The sequence below is a fragment of the Carlito syrichta genome, unplaced genomic scaffold, assembly GCF_000164805.1.
Source record: "Carlito syrichta isolate Samal-C Ts95f unplaced genomic scaffold, Tarsius_syrichta-2.0.1 Scaffold309859, whole genome shotgun sequence".
NCBI classification, from domain to species: domain Eukaryota; kingdom Metazoa; phylum Chordata; class Mammalia; order Primates; family Tarsiidae; genus Carlito; species Carlito syrichta.
This window is the reverse complement of record NW_007253955.1, coordinates 212,256-228,003: the sequence shown is the minus strand read 5'-3', so window position 1 is coordinate 228,003 and position 15,748 is coordinate 212,256. Positions and strand designations below refer to the sequence as shown.

General features: G+C 37.7%; 1 protein-coding gene across 1 annotated transcript in view; it reads left to right on the top strand.

Moving 5' to 3' along the window:
• Positions 1-15,748, top strand: part of CDON (cell adhesion associated, oncogene regulated) — a 96,809-nt gene that overhangs the window by 33,592 nt on the left and 47,469 nt on the right. The window contains exons 2-7 of the mRNA XM_008068075.2: positions 2,394-2,530; positions 3,273-3,545; positions 4,867-5,013; positions 5,896-6,039; positions 6,739-7,026; positions 8,970-9,239. Coding sequence (XP_008066266.1) covers positions 2,455-2,530; positions 3,273-3,545; positions 4,867-5,013; positions 5,896-6,039; positions 6,739-7,026; positions 8,970-9,239 — 1,198 coding nt within the window. The 5' untranslated portion in view covers positions 2,394-2,454. The remainder of the gene's footprint in view (positions 1-2,393; positions 2,531-3,272; positions 3,546-4,866; positions 5,014-5,895; positions 6,040-6,738; positions 7,027-8,969; positions 9,240-15,748) is intronic.

Here is a 15,748-nt window from a genome sequence, read left to right as displayed (position 1 = left end):
CAAATGAGGTCTTGCCAAGTTGCCCAGGCGGGTCTCGAACCCACGGGCTCAGGCAATCCATTCACCTCAGCCTCCCAAAGGCGTGGGATTAGAGGCTGAGCCACCGAACCCGGCTGCTAGTCATTATTATTTCCAGATGAAAAGAGAGGGTAAGAGGAGGATGGGATGACAATGGTGTAGTGGAAACTAGAATTATTTCCCTTGCTAAAGTACATTTTTATGGGTGAGGAAGATGACATACACATTAAAGCCACTGACTCCTGATAAGAGCTTTGTTTAATTGTGGTAAATTTACCAAACAAAATAAAAATTGTTCATTTACCAGAACAATTTTATAATTTTATACACACACACACAAACACACACACACACATATACCCCATATATAACATATATCCTTACATATCTAAATTACATATATTTGGTTTTCTAATAACTTACTAGTCCAGTATCAGTAATACCAACATCATTATTAAGGGTTTCTTTTTTTGACTAAGATAATACTTTTGAAATTGACATAGCATTGAATGATTTTCCAGTTGTGCTAATGTGGTCCGTGTTGTTTATTGATGAGGTTGGATGGACCTAGGGTGCTCTTGGTGGTTGTTCACTACAATGTTGAGCTACCTGACCCCATATAACAACACACCTGAACTTCTTGTTGTCATTTCACAGTTCTGTAACAAACTGAGCAAGCTTGCCATGGATAAATATAAACCAAGCCAACAAATATTTAGTAAATGCCTTTTATGGCCATCGATTCTTGCCAACTTCCAAAGTCAACTGAGAATATGTTAAGAGTAACCTAATAGAAAGACATACTTAATAAAGGAGATTCCTGTGTGAAAATATTTAGGTAGCAGTAATGAACTGTGAAACTTTAAAGGACAGCTATAAAGTAACTCAGTAGGTCATGCGCTAGCTAGGGTTAAAGTTGACTTTGAAATTTGTTTCACTGCTTTTTAATAAATAAATAGTTGAAAGATTTGGCAAAAGAAAGAAACAATCCTCCTTGTCCTCATTCTCTCAGGAAAATGTCTCCTGTTAACAAGTTTTTTGAATGTTTACTTTGCCTTGACTGTTTTCCAGTGATATGTCAATTCTTACCCTTGAACCAAGTGAGAGTTCAAATAAACCAAAAAGTTTTCACACAGCTCGACTTTTCTGCCGATGAATGGTGCCAACAGATCCTCTCCCACTTTTCAGAAGAGGTCAGCAAGAAAAAAATTGAAAGGCAGACCATACCCTGATACCCATGACCTAGATAAACTTGACTTTGCAGTTTTTAGATTTTGGAGTACCTGATATAGAGAAGATGAATAGATTCTGGAAGATACTATTTGATTTATTAAAACTCATACTTGAGGTGCCTTGCCTTGTGTTACTACCCAGTTCTGTTAATGGTTGGGATTAACCTTTTTTTGCATAAATGAAAATGCACATAAAATTTTCTCTTCTACATTGTCATTAATGTGGCACTGTCGTGAAACTTTGTTGTATTCCTTAGTTATAGGTCCAGGGTCCAGCCCTGGCTAAGCAGGAATGAGGGACAGAATTTGCAGACACAGTAACCTAGTCTAGCATGGTGGCTGGCGTGGAGTAGGCATTTACTATATTTTTGCTGGATTTTAAAATTATGCATATGAAGGAATAAATGATTGAAGGAATGCATAGTATAGCTAGAACGTGCTAAATTCAGATGAGATGGCTGTTCTTTTAAAGTACTACTCTTTAAGGTACCTTTGGAATTGCATTATATTGAAGTATTCCTTTCATTTTAAGAAACACTTATGAAATGCCTACTCTCCGCTAGGCCTTAGAATTTTACAAAGTTAAATATGATGTCATTCTTGCCTTCAAAGAGGTCATAGCTAAGTAAACAGGTCACACAGCAGAGGGGGAGAAAACCAGTAGTACCTATCTTCATTCAGTTATCGTGAAGATTAAATTAGTGTATTAAAAGCACTGAAATAGTGTCTTATACGTAGTAAGCACTATATAAGTGTTAGCTGTTATTTTGTTGTTTTTGTTTAGTTATTTTTTGGGGAATATAGAGGAGGAATACACGTTGGTCGGAGTTTTATGTGCATGTGAGAAATATAAATAGAAATGCACTATAGGCCATTGAATGTATTCATTTGGAATGATTCGTCCTGTGTAGTAAAAGGTATCCTAGTACCTTGAAAGAATGAATAAAACCTAACTTGAATTTAATGTCTAGAGCTCAGTTTATGAATTGTGAAGATGTGGATCATTAAGTGCCTAGTATTTAACATGTTCTTCACAGAGCTTTCAAAGTAGATGGCAACCCTGATGTTCACAACTCCAGCTGTTCAGATGAAAGATTTCAGTGGATTTTTGTGATTAGAATTTTCTTTCTTAACTTTTTTTAGTGAGCCAAGACCTGGGTTTTGCCCTGGAAGTCTGTCCTCCCTGCTTCTGTAATCTGGCGCTATGCATCCAGATCTTGGACCCTTACGGATACTGCTGTATGTTACACTTATGATTCTGTGCTCTTCTGTGAATTCAGGTAAGAGTAGAAGAGGGGGATTTCTATACAAGACAAATTTTGACTTCAATGCTTTGCTGATAATAGTGGTTTCCAAAGTTGTTTCTAAGATTTGTTTGGCCAGCTACATGGTTAAAAACTTGATTAATCAATTTAGGATCTCTTAGTAGAGCTTTGGGCAGGCCTTCCCATCCTTGTCCTTATAATGTATTCCTTTTGTTGTCTCAAAAATAAATATTTTCCAATAAATATTTCTTGGCCAAGACAGCTCAAGACCAGCCTGGAAAACATAGGGAGACTCTGTGTCTACAAATAAAATAGCTAGGCATGGTGGCATGCATCTGTAGTTGTAGTTACTTGGCAGGCTGATGCAGGAAGATTACTAGAGCCCAGGAGTTCGAGGTGAGCTATGATCTTGCCACTACACTCCATCCTGGGCCACAGAGTGAGACCCTGCCTTTAAAAAAAATAGTAATAAAAAATAAATAAAAACAGCAGAATTAGTATTATGTATGATGTATATCATAAACATTATTTTCTGTTCTACCCTCATTGTTAAGTCCTAGGCTAACATGTTGCCCTTCTTCCCAAAAAATAGAATTTTGCAAGTATCAAGAATGACAATATATAAATAAAATAAGCAGTGGCCTTTAGTCTCAAAGATTAGGATAAAATGTGTTTAATGTACTCTTCTTTCTCTTTCCCCTGTCTCCTGCGTTTGCACTTTCCCCATCCCTTTGCACACGGGAATGTTCCCTTGTAGACCTGGCACCTTATTTTACTTCTGAGCCATTCTCTGCTGTCCAGAAACTTGGTGGACCCGTAGTACTACGTTGTTCTGCTAAACCTGTGACCGCTCATGTCTCATGGTTGCATAATGGAAAAAAAATGGATAGAAACCTGGAACATATTAAGATTCATCAGGGGACTTTGACAATTCTTTCTCTGAACCCTGCCCTGACGGGTTACTACCAGTGCGTTGCTAATAATAGTGTCGGTGCAATTGTGAGTGGCCCTGCAACAATATCCACTGCAGGTGAGTTTAATCTTGTCTCGAATATAAGGGTTTCTTGAAGTTACTGTTAGTATTTGTATTTTTGGATAGTGGGAAGAGCATATGATTTGTTGTGAGACGTAGGAATTCTTATTCCAGTCTTTATTATTTCTGTGAGTATAACTTGGGGAAATGTACTTGAACCTCTATGAGCCTAGCCTAGTATCTTCATATATAACAATGCTGTTTTTTAAAAGTGACATGGGATAGTTTTCTTTTCTATTTAAAAAAAAAATAATCTCTGCAGCTTTGCCAGGGAGGGACAGTTTTCTAATGTGAATTCTGAACAATTTCTTTGTGAGTGCTTAAGAGTTCTTAATGTCAATAACAACAAAAAAAGCTGTTGTCTACTTTGACACTCAGTTATTTCGTTCAGTCCTTTATCTTTCTTTCACATATAATTGTTTTATTTGCCTTGATTACTGAGTGATTTTAATTTATTTAATTGAAACCAGGCTAAAGAAGCAGGAAAAAAAAATAACTGACTGTAAAGAAAGGAATGTTAAGTATTGAACTTATGGAAAATCTGGAATGCGTGGTTTTTCTTAGTAAGTTTGAACCATCTGCCTTTCAAACAGTGATGGCTTCCAGCAATGGAAAATGTCTTTGTAAGGGCACCCCTATTTATACAGAACAAATCTGGATTCCCCAGGAGTAGTGAGTTTGTCATAACTGAGAAGAGTAAATGTTTTTTTAGAGCTGTGACCCATGGATAGCTCCAAGACACACTCTGAAGGGCTGAATTCCTCGTGGCAGGCTGCTGAATGCTTTAAGCACTGGAGATAATAAAGAGCCCTTCCCTGCAGGCTCCATCTGTAGTAAACTTAAACTGTGAGGAATTGAGACCAAGTTAGTATATGCAGAGAATCTAAACGGAGATACTGCCTCGGTTGTATTGATGTTGTGGGTTCATTCCCAGAAACAACTTTATTGCTATGTGAGTAATTACAAATGTAATGAAGATCCATAGGAAAGTGAGTTTTGGTGAGGGATTGGATTGAAAAGGATTTATTTTGACAGAATGGGAATGCTTTACAGTTCTCCTGGACGTTTTAGGAGGCATTTGTATTTCTTTAGTCCCCTGGAAGCATTGGCTTTTGAAAAAGGGTTCCATGACTTAGGTCTCAGGCCTCAACCATGTACCTCTGCCCCAGCTGCTTTCTGAAATGAAAGATGTACTACCCTCTGGGTGGGGGTAACCTACCACAAAATGCCATGCTGCAGATGTTGTTTCTAATTCTAATATTTCCTTTGGGAAAAAAGAGTCCAAATTTGCATTTATTTATTTACTTATTTATTTCAGTTCTTGGTGATTTTGGTTTATCCACAAAGCATGTTATTACAGCAGAAGAAAAAAGTACTGGTTTCATTGGCTGCAGTGTACCAGAGAGTAACCCCAAAGCTGAGGTGCGCTATAAAATCCAGGGAAAATGGCAGAAACATTCCACAGGTAAGACCTTTTATGAAGAGCCTATGGTACACATGGCAGATGTTCATTAAACCTGCTGTTAAGCTCTGTATGTTACAGACTGTGAATACAAGAGAACATAAGATATGTAGTCTCTACTCTCAGCAGTCAAGTGGAGAAAACTAAAATAAATGGTTACGATATACAAATGATGAAAATTCTATGCCCTGAGGGCTTTCCTTCAATTCATTCAGGTCCCTACTTGGATGTTCCTTCTTTAGAGAAGGTACCTTCATGGCCCTATCAAAAGTAACATGCCCTTTTGCTCTCTGTCTCCTTTATTCAGCTTCATTTTGCTTCATAGAATTGATCACACCTGACATTATGTTACACATATTTTTGTTTGCTTGTTTATTATGTGCCTCTTTCTCTGCCACCCCCGTGTCCCTCACTGGAATGCTGGCTGCATGAGTTTGGGGCCTTTGCCTGCTCTCTTTATTGCTATAGCTCTTGTTCCTGGGCCACTGTAGCTACTCAGAATGAAAAAAAAAAAAAAGAATGAATGAATAGACAGTGCAGGAATACCATGTAACCAGTGCTATAGGTAGAGGTCTGCCAAGGTGGTAACTGTGGTCATGGTATCTTTGTCTCAACATGTTTCTTCTACTTTCAGATTTACTGTCTGTTGTTAAAATGTTTCTGCTAGGTTTGATTTTGTTATACTAGTACTGCTGACTTTTTTTTTCTTTTCTGCCTTGACTTTTCCTTTCCTTTATTCCTTGAATTTTAATTTTCCTTGATTGCTTCTTTGCTGCTAGTCTCATGTCTACATTTAAAGCATAACTGTCAACCTTTGTGGGTTGTAGTTGTGCTGCGGTACCCTTTCTAAAGGAGAGGCCTAACTGTACTCCCTTCCTTCCTCAGATAATTACTTAATCCTTCCATCAGGAAATCTTCAGATTTTGAATGTATCCTTAGAGGACAAGGGATCATACAAATGTGCAGCTTATAATCCTGTCACACATGAATTAAAGGTTGAACCCATTGGCCGAAAGCTCCTTGTGAGTCGTAAGTATTTGAGAGAATAATGGTAACTAGAAAAAGAAAAATTCTTTAAGATATTCCTCATGAAAGATTGGGAAATGTAGTTAATTTTTTTTTCAGATCCTGTTTATCATAAGAAAGTTTTACCAAAAAAAAAAACAAAAAAAAAACAAAAAGTCTTCATGTATTATAGAATAATACTATAACTATATATGTTTTGTTTTGTTTTTAAAACAACTTTATAGAAGGGAATTTTGGTCAAAATGACAAAGTGAGTACCTGTGGGGAACCTTGCATTTTGCAAGAGAAGAAGAATTTATAGAGGACATACAGCTTTATAGCAGCTATAATCAAATTTTTGTGAGTCAAAAACTGTGAAATGAAAAAAAAAGATATATCCATTATCTTTCTTCCAGATATAATAAAAATCATTGCTGACTTTTGGGTTATGATGGTTGAATTGAGATAGTACCAGTAGTCAGGGCACAATAAAGGGGTGGCTTCTGAGTTCATTGAGAAATCTGTTTCAAACTGCTAATTTTAGAAGTAGCCCTCAAGGACCACGGAATTAATTTTGACCTTCCACTAAAAAGGATATAGCTACCAAGTAAGATCTTATAATATAAACAATACATGGGAAAATGGGGATACTCACAACTATGCTAAGGAAAAGATTGGAAATGAATACTTACTAATAATCTTTTGTGTCCTTTCCTTTTCCAGGCCCTTCTTCGGGTGACTTTTCCATTCTTCACCCCACGCTTCCTCAGGCTTTAGCTGTTCTTCCTCACAGTTCTGTAACCTTGGAGTGTGTGGTGAGTGGGGTCCCAGCTCCTCAAGTGTATTGGCTGAAGAACGGGCAGGATATTGTGCCAGGAAGCACCTGGAGAAGGTTGTATTCTCATCTTGTCTCAGATAGCATTGACCTATCGGACTCTGGAAACTATTCCTGCATGGTGGGAAACAAGTCTGGAGATGTCAAACATGTGACTTACATGGTTAATGTACTTGGTAAGATGTTACTTATTAACATCCAAATGAAGCCATTTTTCTCGGCTAACAGATGTTTGAAGGAAAGATTATTTGTGAACTAAAAATAAAATAGGAAATATCTAGAAATACCCATACCTAGAGCCAGAACAAGCTTTGTTCTTCTTTTTTTTTTCTACAAGTTGGCGTCTCACTCTGTCACCCAGACTGGAGTGCAGTGGCACGCTCGTGGCCACTGCAACCTCGACCTGCTGGGCTCCGGCGATCCTTCCGCCTCAGCCTTCCAAGTAGCTGGAACTACAGGCGCATGCTACCACGTCCGGCTAATTTTTGATTTATTGTAGAGATGAGGTCTCGCCAGGTTGCCCAGGCGGGTCTCGAACCTGCGGGCTCAGGCAATCCACTCATCTCGGCCTCCCAAAGCGCTGGGATTATAGGCTGAGCTATCGAGCCTGGCGCTTTGTTCTTCTAAAGGACTGTTGAGTTAGGCTGTATTTCTGGGTGGCGTAGAACATTTCGCATGGAATGTTCTTGGGAACCTCAGTCCAACCTAGTTATACAGTGCAGAGCTTGTTCTCCCTTCTGCATGACATAACATGGAGGAAAGAAAACATAATCAGTAGAATGAAAGATTGTGGGCTTTACCTGTATGTATTATCCAGTAGTAGTAACTAAGACAGAGAGTACTGATTAGAAAATAATGTCTCAGCTGGGCTTGGTGGCTCAGCCTGTAATCACAGCGCTTTGGGAAGCCGAGGTGAGTGGATTGCCTGAGCCCACGGGTTTGAGACCCACCTGGGCAACTTGGCGAGACCTCATCTCTACAGTAAATCAAAAACTTAGCCGGGCCTGGTAGCGCATGCCTGTAGTTCCAGCTACTTGGAAGACTGAGGCGGAAGGATCGCTGGAGCCCAGCAGGTCGAGGCTGCAGTGGCCGAGAGCGGCCACTGAACTCCAGTCTGGGCGACAGAGTGAGACTCCAACTCAAAAAAAGAAAAAGAAAAAGAAAATAATGTCGCAAAATAAATCCATCTATTTAATTTATTTCTCCCTTTTAGGATGCTTTCACCTATGTCTGGCTCATGAAAATCTGTATTATTTCTACCCACATTTCTGTATATACTTGTTATTTCAAAGCAGTTCCTTTCTTTTCAATCAGCTACCTGCCTCACTATTATATGTAGCAGCAGAAAATGTTTTCTTTTATCCAAACAGATTTTCATGAAGCCAGAAAAAAAATATAGGCAGGAAGTTATTTCAAAGTAAATATAATTTTTGTAAGCTCTCTACTTGAGTTTATTTACAATGACAGCCTGATGTAGCAAAACTGAAGTTAACATATATATGCCAGGTGGACCTTAAAATTAAGTGATAATCAGGTTTGGGTTAATATGCATAATCATTTTATTGGGTATATTCCTCAGATGTCAATATATGATTTATTTTTTCTGTGTAAAAATTGACTTTATGGATCCTAAAGGAAGTTGCTTTCTTTGTTTTTGCCTATTATACATCTAACCTCAAAGTAGATTTGACCATAAAAATAGTTTAACCTCTGTGGAAACAGTCTGCTGTTTTTGCTCTTGTTTAGTGTGAAATCTAGGGAAACTCTCACTTTATTTCAAACTAATCACCTGAAATAAATGCTAAGAGAAGCCCAAGATTAGAAACTATTTGTGTGTATGGTATATCTGTGTATTCATGTGTGTTGGGGGAGTTAAATGGGTGGAGCAATCTATAAAGGAGTATAACTTATTAGTAACATATGGTTTATCCTTTTAGTGGAAAGTTAAAATACATTTCAATTTTTTTTGATAACCACAGCAGACAGAAGAATGTGAATATACAATACAACTTGGTTTTGACTAGTTATTGGTGGAGAGAAGAATTTACATGATAATTTTTGTGATAATTTAAAAAGTACATCTTGAGAGTTAGAATTTAATTTGTATTTTTATTTTCAGAACGTGCTTCCATTTCCAAAGGACTGCAGGATCAGATGGTGTCTCTGGGTGCCACAGTACACTTTACCTGTGATGTTCGTGGGAACCCAGCCCCCAACCGTACCTGGTTTCATAATGCAGAGCCTGTTCATCTTTCCCCACGACATCTGACTTCAGGAAATGAACTGAAAATCAGTGGGGTTACCATGGAAGATGCTGGGCTGTATCAGTGTTTAGCAGATAACGGAATTGGATTTATGCAGTCTACTGCGAGACTCGAAATTGAAAAAGGTAGACTTTTAGGTCATGTAATCATAGAAAATTTTACTTTACAGACTTTTGTTGTAGTTAAAAATTTTCTTTTTACTAAGAAAAAATAACCATATCACCATCCAAGAACCGTGTTCATTTTCCATGTTCCTTGCTAGTGGCAGATAGGCATTTCTGTGAAGAAGCAACCATATTTAATCAAACTCATTATATGGTATAAAGTCTCTCTCATTCTTGTTCCCCAGCCAGTAAGTCCTCTCTTAATAACTAAATAGTTGTATCAGTTTCTTGAACATCCTTGTATATTCATATGCAAGCAGTTACACGCAACATGAGTATGTGTGTGTGTCCATTTTGAACAATAGCTTGTTTTTTAAAATTTTACTTTTTAACTTAAAGATGTGGGGTACAATTCAGGATCAGGATTAGTGCATAAGTGGTCATCGAACAGGTAAGGTTTGGGCCTCCCTTTGATCCCCACTTTGTCTGATGTGGGACCAGGTACCCTTACTGAAGTTTTGAGCCCCCCTCCCCAATCTGGCAGTGTCCTGCTACTGACAATCTCTTTCTGCTATTATGATAAATGTTCAGGGTCTACTTAGGAGTGGGAGCATGTGGTGCTTACTTCTTTGTTTCTGTGATAGATCACTGAGTATGATAGACTCTAAAACCTTCCAAGTTGCTGTTAAGTTCATAATTTTGTCATTCTTTATGACTGCATAATGTTCCATCATATATATGTGCCACACTTTTAAAATCCAGTCCACTTTTGATGGACAGCATGGTTGGTTCCATGTTTTTGCTATTGTGAATAGTGCTGCAATAAACATGCAGATGGAGTTGTCTTTTTGTAGTATGATTTGAGTTCCTCTGGTATATTCCTAGAAAGGGGATTGCCAGATCATACATATGGAAGGTCAATTTTTAGATCTTTCAGAAATCTCCACACTGTTTTCCACAGAGGTTGTACTAGTTTACACTCCCACCAACAGTGTAGAAGTGTTCCCTTTTCCCCACATCCTCTCCAGCGTCTGTTGTTTTTTGAGTTATTGATGATGGCCATCCTGACTGGAGTTAGGTGGTATCTCAGTGTGGTTTTGATTTGCATTTCTATGATGATTAGTGAGGCTGAGCATTTTTTCATGCATCTGTTAGCTGCTCTTATGTCTTCTTTTGGGAAGCATCTATTCATGTCTTTTGCCACTTTTTAATGGGGCTGTTTTTTTGTTTTTGTTTTTCCTTTCAGCACATTTGAGTTCCTTGTAGATCCTAGATGTTAGGACTTTGTCAGATAAACAATATTTTTCCCCATTCTGTGGGCTGCCTTCCCACTCTCTTGATGATTTCTTTTGCTTTTCAGACACTTTTCAGTTTAATGAGGTCCTGCTTGTCTATCTTATCTCTTACAGCATGAGATTTGGGATTTTGATCAAGAATTCTGATTTCTATAAGTGTTCCCTGCATTTTTTAAGATTCTTATAGTTTGAGGTTTTACATTAGGGTCTTTGATCCATTTGGAGTTGATTTTTGTGTATGGTGATGGTAGGGGTCTTGTTTCAATCTTCTTCATGTGGTTACCCAGTTTTTCCAGCACCATTCTCGTCTCCCCAGTGGTCGTTGGTAGAGACTGTCGAAAATGAGTTAGTTGGTTGAGAAATTGAGATTTTGCTTTTGGAATCTCTGTCCTGTTCCATTGGTCTGTATGCCTGTTCTTGTACCAATACCAGGCTGTTCTGATTATTGTAGCCTTATAATAAAGTTTAAAGTCTGGAAGTGTGATACCTTCCACTTTGTTTCTTTTGCGGAGGATTGTTTTGGCTATTTGTGGTTGTTATGTTTCCATATATGAATATCTGCAGTTTTCCATAAATGGTGGTAGCACTCTTATCTTAAATTTTTTACTTGACATATATCTTGGATCTCTTCCAATGTGGTACATAAAAGAGTATTTCATTCCTTTTTAAAAATGGCTATGAGTTCTGTTGTATAGTTGTAACAATTGGACTGGTACCTTATTGATGGCTGTTTTTAATCTTTTGCTATTACAAATCGTTCTATGATGAATGCTCATCTATAAAGAATATTCTGCACATGTGTATCAGTAAGAGAAATTTCTAGAAATGAACTTGCAGAATAAAACCTTATATGTGTTGGTAATTTTGATAGATATTACTGAATTTCTCTCTATGTTACCAGCTTATACTCACCTGCAATGTATATAGCCCTGTTTCCTCATACCCTCACCAACATGCAGTATTGTCAGTTTTTTTATCTTTGCCAATTTGATAGGTTAAAAATCTTTTAAATTTGTATTTCTTTTATTGTTAGTGAAATTGGACATCTTTTTATGTGTTTTTGCGCCATTGGAATTTGCATTCTTGTGTATACACAGGAATTTGCATTCCTGTTCATTGTCTTATGCTTATTATGAAAATTGACTTGTTGGTCTTTTTTCTTATTGATTTATGAGAGTTCTTTATATATTAGAGAAATTAATTGTCTTTGATATGAATAAAATGGACAAATCTTTGGCAACTTTGATCAAGAGAATAGAAAGCAGGTAAAAATAAACAGTATTAGGAATAAAAAGGGGACCATAAGTACAAGTCTTATAGAAATTAAAAATAATAAAATTATTATAAAATTTATGATAATAGCCGGGCTCGATGGCTCAGCCTGTAATTCCGTGCCTTTGGGAGGCTGAGGTGAGTGGATTGCCTGAGCCCGCGGGTTCGAGACCCTCCTGGGCAGGCGAGACCTCATCTCTACAATAAATCAAAAAATTAGCCAGGCGTGGTAGCCCGCGCCCTGTAGTTACAGCTACTCGGGAGTCTGAGGCAGAAGGATCGCCGGAGCCCAGCAGGTCGAGGCGACAGTCTGGGCGACAGAGTGAGACTCCATCTCAAAAAAAAAAAAAAATTTATGACAATAATTTGTAAATGTAGATGGAAATGGACAAAATCTGAGGGAATTATAACTTAGGAATGCTAAATTAAAATAAATAAAAAGCCTGAGTAGTCCTACCCCTATGAAAGAAATTTAGTTAGGAATTAAAAATCTTCCCACAACGAAAGTGCCAGGCCAATGGCTTTATGGATGTTCTATCAAACTTTCAAATAACAGACCATTCCAAATATTATACACACTCTTCCAGAGAAAAGGAAAAGATGTAAATTCTTTAGTCTTGACTCCAAACTTACAAAAGGATAGTACAAGAAAGGAAAACCAAAGACCATTCTCATTTATGAACATAGGTATAAAAATCCTAAATAAAAATGAGCAAGCCAGTAGTGTATAAAAAAGAAAATACTTCTTGACCAAGCAGTTATCCTGGGAATCCATCAGAAAATTTAAAGTGTTAAAGCCGGGCTCAGCCTGTAATCCTGCGCTTTGGGAGGCTGAGGTGAGTGGATTGCCTGAGCCTGCGGGTTCGAGACCTGCCTGTGCAACTTGGCGAGACCTCATCTCTACAATAAATCAAAAATTAACCAGGCGTGGTAGCACGTGCCTTTAGTTCCAGCTACTTGGAAGACTGAGGTGGAAAGATCGCCGGAGCCCAGCGGGTCGAGGCTGGGGTGGCCGGGAGCGGCCACTGTACTCTAGTCTGGGCGACAGAGAGAGAGTCCAACTCAAAAAAAAAAAAAAAAAAAAGGAAATTTAAACTGTCATTCACCTTATTTATTTAAAGGAGAAAAACAATATGCTTATCTCACCAGAGGCAGGAAATCATTGGACATAATTCAGTATCCATGTTAGATACTTTTAGAAAAACAGAAATAATCCAGGTACAGTGGCTCCTCCTTGTAATCCCAGCACTTTGGTAGGCTGAGGCAGGAGGATTGCTTGAGTCCAGGGATTTGAGACTAACCTAGGCAACATAGTGAGACCTTGTCTCTTATGCATTCTTAGCTGTGTGTAGCATGTTCATGTAGTCCCAGCCACTCAGGGACTGAGGCTAAAGTATCGCCTGAACCCAGGAGGTCAAGGCTGTGGCAAGCCATGATCAAGTCACTGCACTCTAGCCTGGATGACAGAGTAAGATCTTGACTCAAAAAATAAAATAAAATAAAGATAGAAATAGAAAGGAGCTTTCTTAACTTGATAAAGAACATCTAATAAGAATTTACAGGAAACATAACTTTTAATGGTGAAATGTGAGAATTATTCCCTTTAAAATCCCTTCTAGTTATCATTATATTAGAGATCCTAATAGTGCAGAAAGATATGAAAATAAATAAGAACCAAAATTGTTATTAATTTATAATTGATATGATTGTTAACATAGAATGTCCCAAATAGTTTGCTGGTTATTATTACTATTATATATATTATTAGATATAATAAGAACATTTAGCAAGGTGCCTGGATGAAGACCAATGAACAAGAATCAGTTGCCTTGCTATATACTAGCAACACACAGAAAATGTGATTTAAAAATCACCTTTAAAGCCGGGCTCGGTGGCTCAGCCTGTAATCCCCTGCCTTTGGGAGGCTGAGGTGAGTGGATTGCCTGAGCCCGCGGGTTCAAGACTCGCCTGGACAGCAAGACCTCATCTCTACAATAAATCAAAAAATCAGCCGGGTGTGGTAGCGCATGCCTGTAATTCCGGCTACTTGGAAGGCTGAGGCGGAAGGATCGCCGGAGCCCAGCAGGTGAAGGTTGCGGTGGCTGGGAGCAGCCACTGCAGTCCAGTCTGGGTGACAGAGTGAGACTCCAACTCAAACAAACAAACAAAATCACCTTTGTCTATTAGCAACTGTAACTATGGACCCAGTTACATAGGAAGATATAAGTTCATAGATATCAGCATTCAGTATCATACAGTTTTGTCTTTCCAAAGATTTTCTGTAGATTTATGTCATTCCAATTAAAAATCCAACATAACATTTTGAGAACCTTGACACATTGATTCTAAAATTTATGTGAATGATCAGAGACCCAAGAATAGCCAAGACACTCTAAAGGAAGAAAAAGAACATGAGAAACTTATCTTAAATGTATAAAATACCTATAGTAATTAAGAAAGTATTGTATTGGTGCAGAAATAAATAGACTCTTGAAACAAAATATAGACTGTCACAAAGACATTTGCACATAAGGACTTGACTGAGCTGGCGTTGCAGGTCACCAGTGGGAGGATACCTGTTTCTTTCTTTTTTTAGTGAAATTTCACTTTATTAAATATCTGGGTTTGGAGACAGTACTGCAGCATAGTAATACAATTTCACATGAAATATGAGACATTCCTGTTTTTAAAAATTATTTTGTTACCCCAACAAAATTATTTTGCCCCTTTCTTCAGTCTCATACCCTACCTTTGTCTAATTTGGTATTTTTAATGTCTTCTTTCTTCTCTTCTGGATACCTGTTTCAAATTTTGATGTGGGATACTTGGTTATCAAAATGGAGAAAAAAATGAAATTAAATTCTAACATTGTATATAAAGATACATTCTCAGTGATTAAAGACCTGAATATGAAAGACAAAATGGAAAAAATTTTGAAGAAAATGTTGAAGAATATATGATCTCTTTGTAAAACATTTTAATAAGACATTTAAAAAGGCTAATTAAAAATTTGACGACATTGAAATAAAAACATCTTCAATATTGAAAGATTCTGTTAAAAACTGAAAAGACAATAAAGTAGGAGGAGATATTAGTATCATACATTTTGAAAGAAAAGAGCAGTATTTACTATATACAAAGAACTCTGAACCATTACAAAAAAGATAAATGATTCAATAGAAAAACTGACAAAAGGCATTTCACAGAGGAGGAAGAATCTGAATGCCACATAATCACATGAAAAATGTTCAACCTCATTAATACTCAGAAAAATACATGTTCTGACCAGTGAGATAGCATTTTACGCTCAGCAGTTTGGCAGAAATCCAGAAGTCTGATATCAGTTGTTGATTTTGTCAGACATGGGAAGTAGGACTAGGAAAAAAAAAATCATGCTGGAGAAAATGTCATCTGCGTTGATCAATATTCCATTGTAGGCTCACTTAAAAATTCCTCTGGACAATACCAGGACTCGAAAGACTGATGATATTTTAATTCAGAAACAAAAATGTTGTTCATGTCTATGAAGAGAAATATATGTATCATCTTTTATTTAGAACTGGTTTCTTTCTCTCAGGTTTTTTTATAATCAGATTCCTACCAGACTCTACCCCCAAATTTGACCATTTTCTTGAAGAAATATTACCTAGTTTTATACATCTTTACACTTTTTTTCTGTTAAGGTCTGAGGTTTCAGCTTCATATATTCTGTATTTCCAGGGGTCAGATATGTCTAGTACACCTACGAAACCTCATCTCTACAATAAATCAAAAATCAGCCGGGCGTGGTAGCGCACGCCTGTAGTTCTAGCCACTTGGAAGGCTGAGGCGGAAGGATCGCCGGAGCCCAGCAGGTCGAGCCTGCGCTGGCCAGGAGCGGCCACTGCACTCCAGTCTGGGCGACCGAGGGAGACTCCAACTCAAAAAAAAAAGAAAAAGAAAACTCTCCAAAGATTTTTTTTT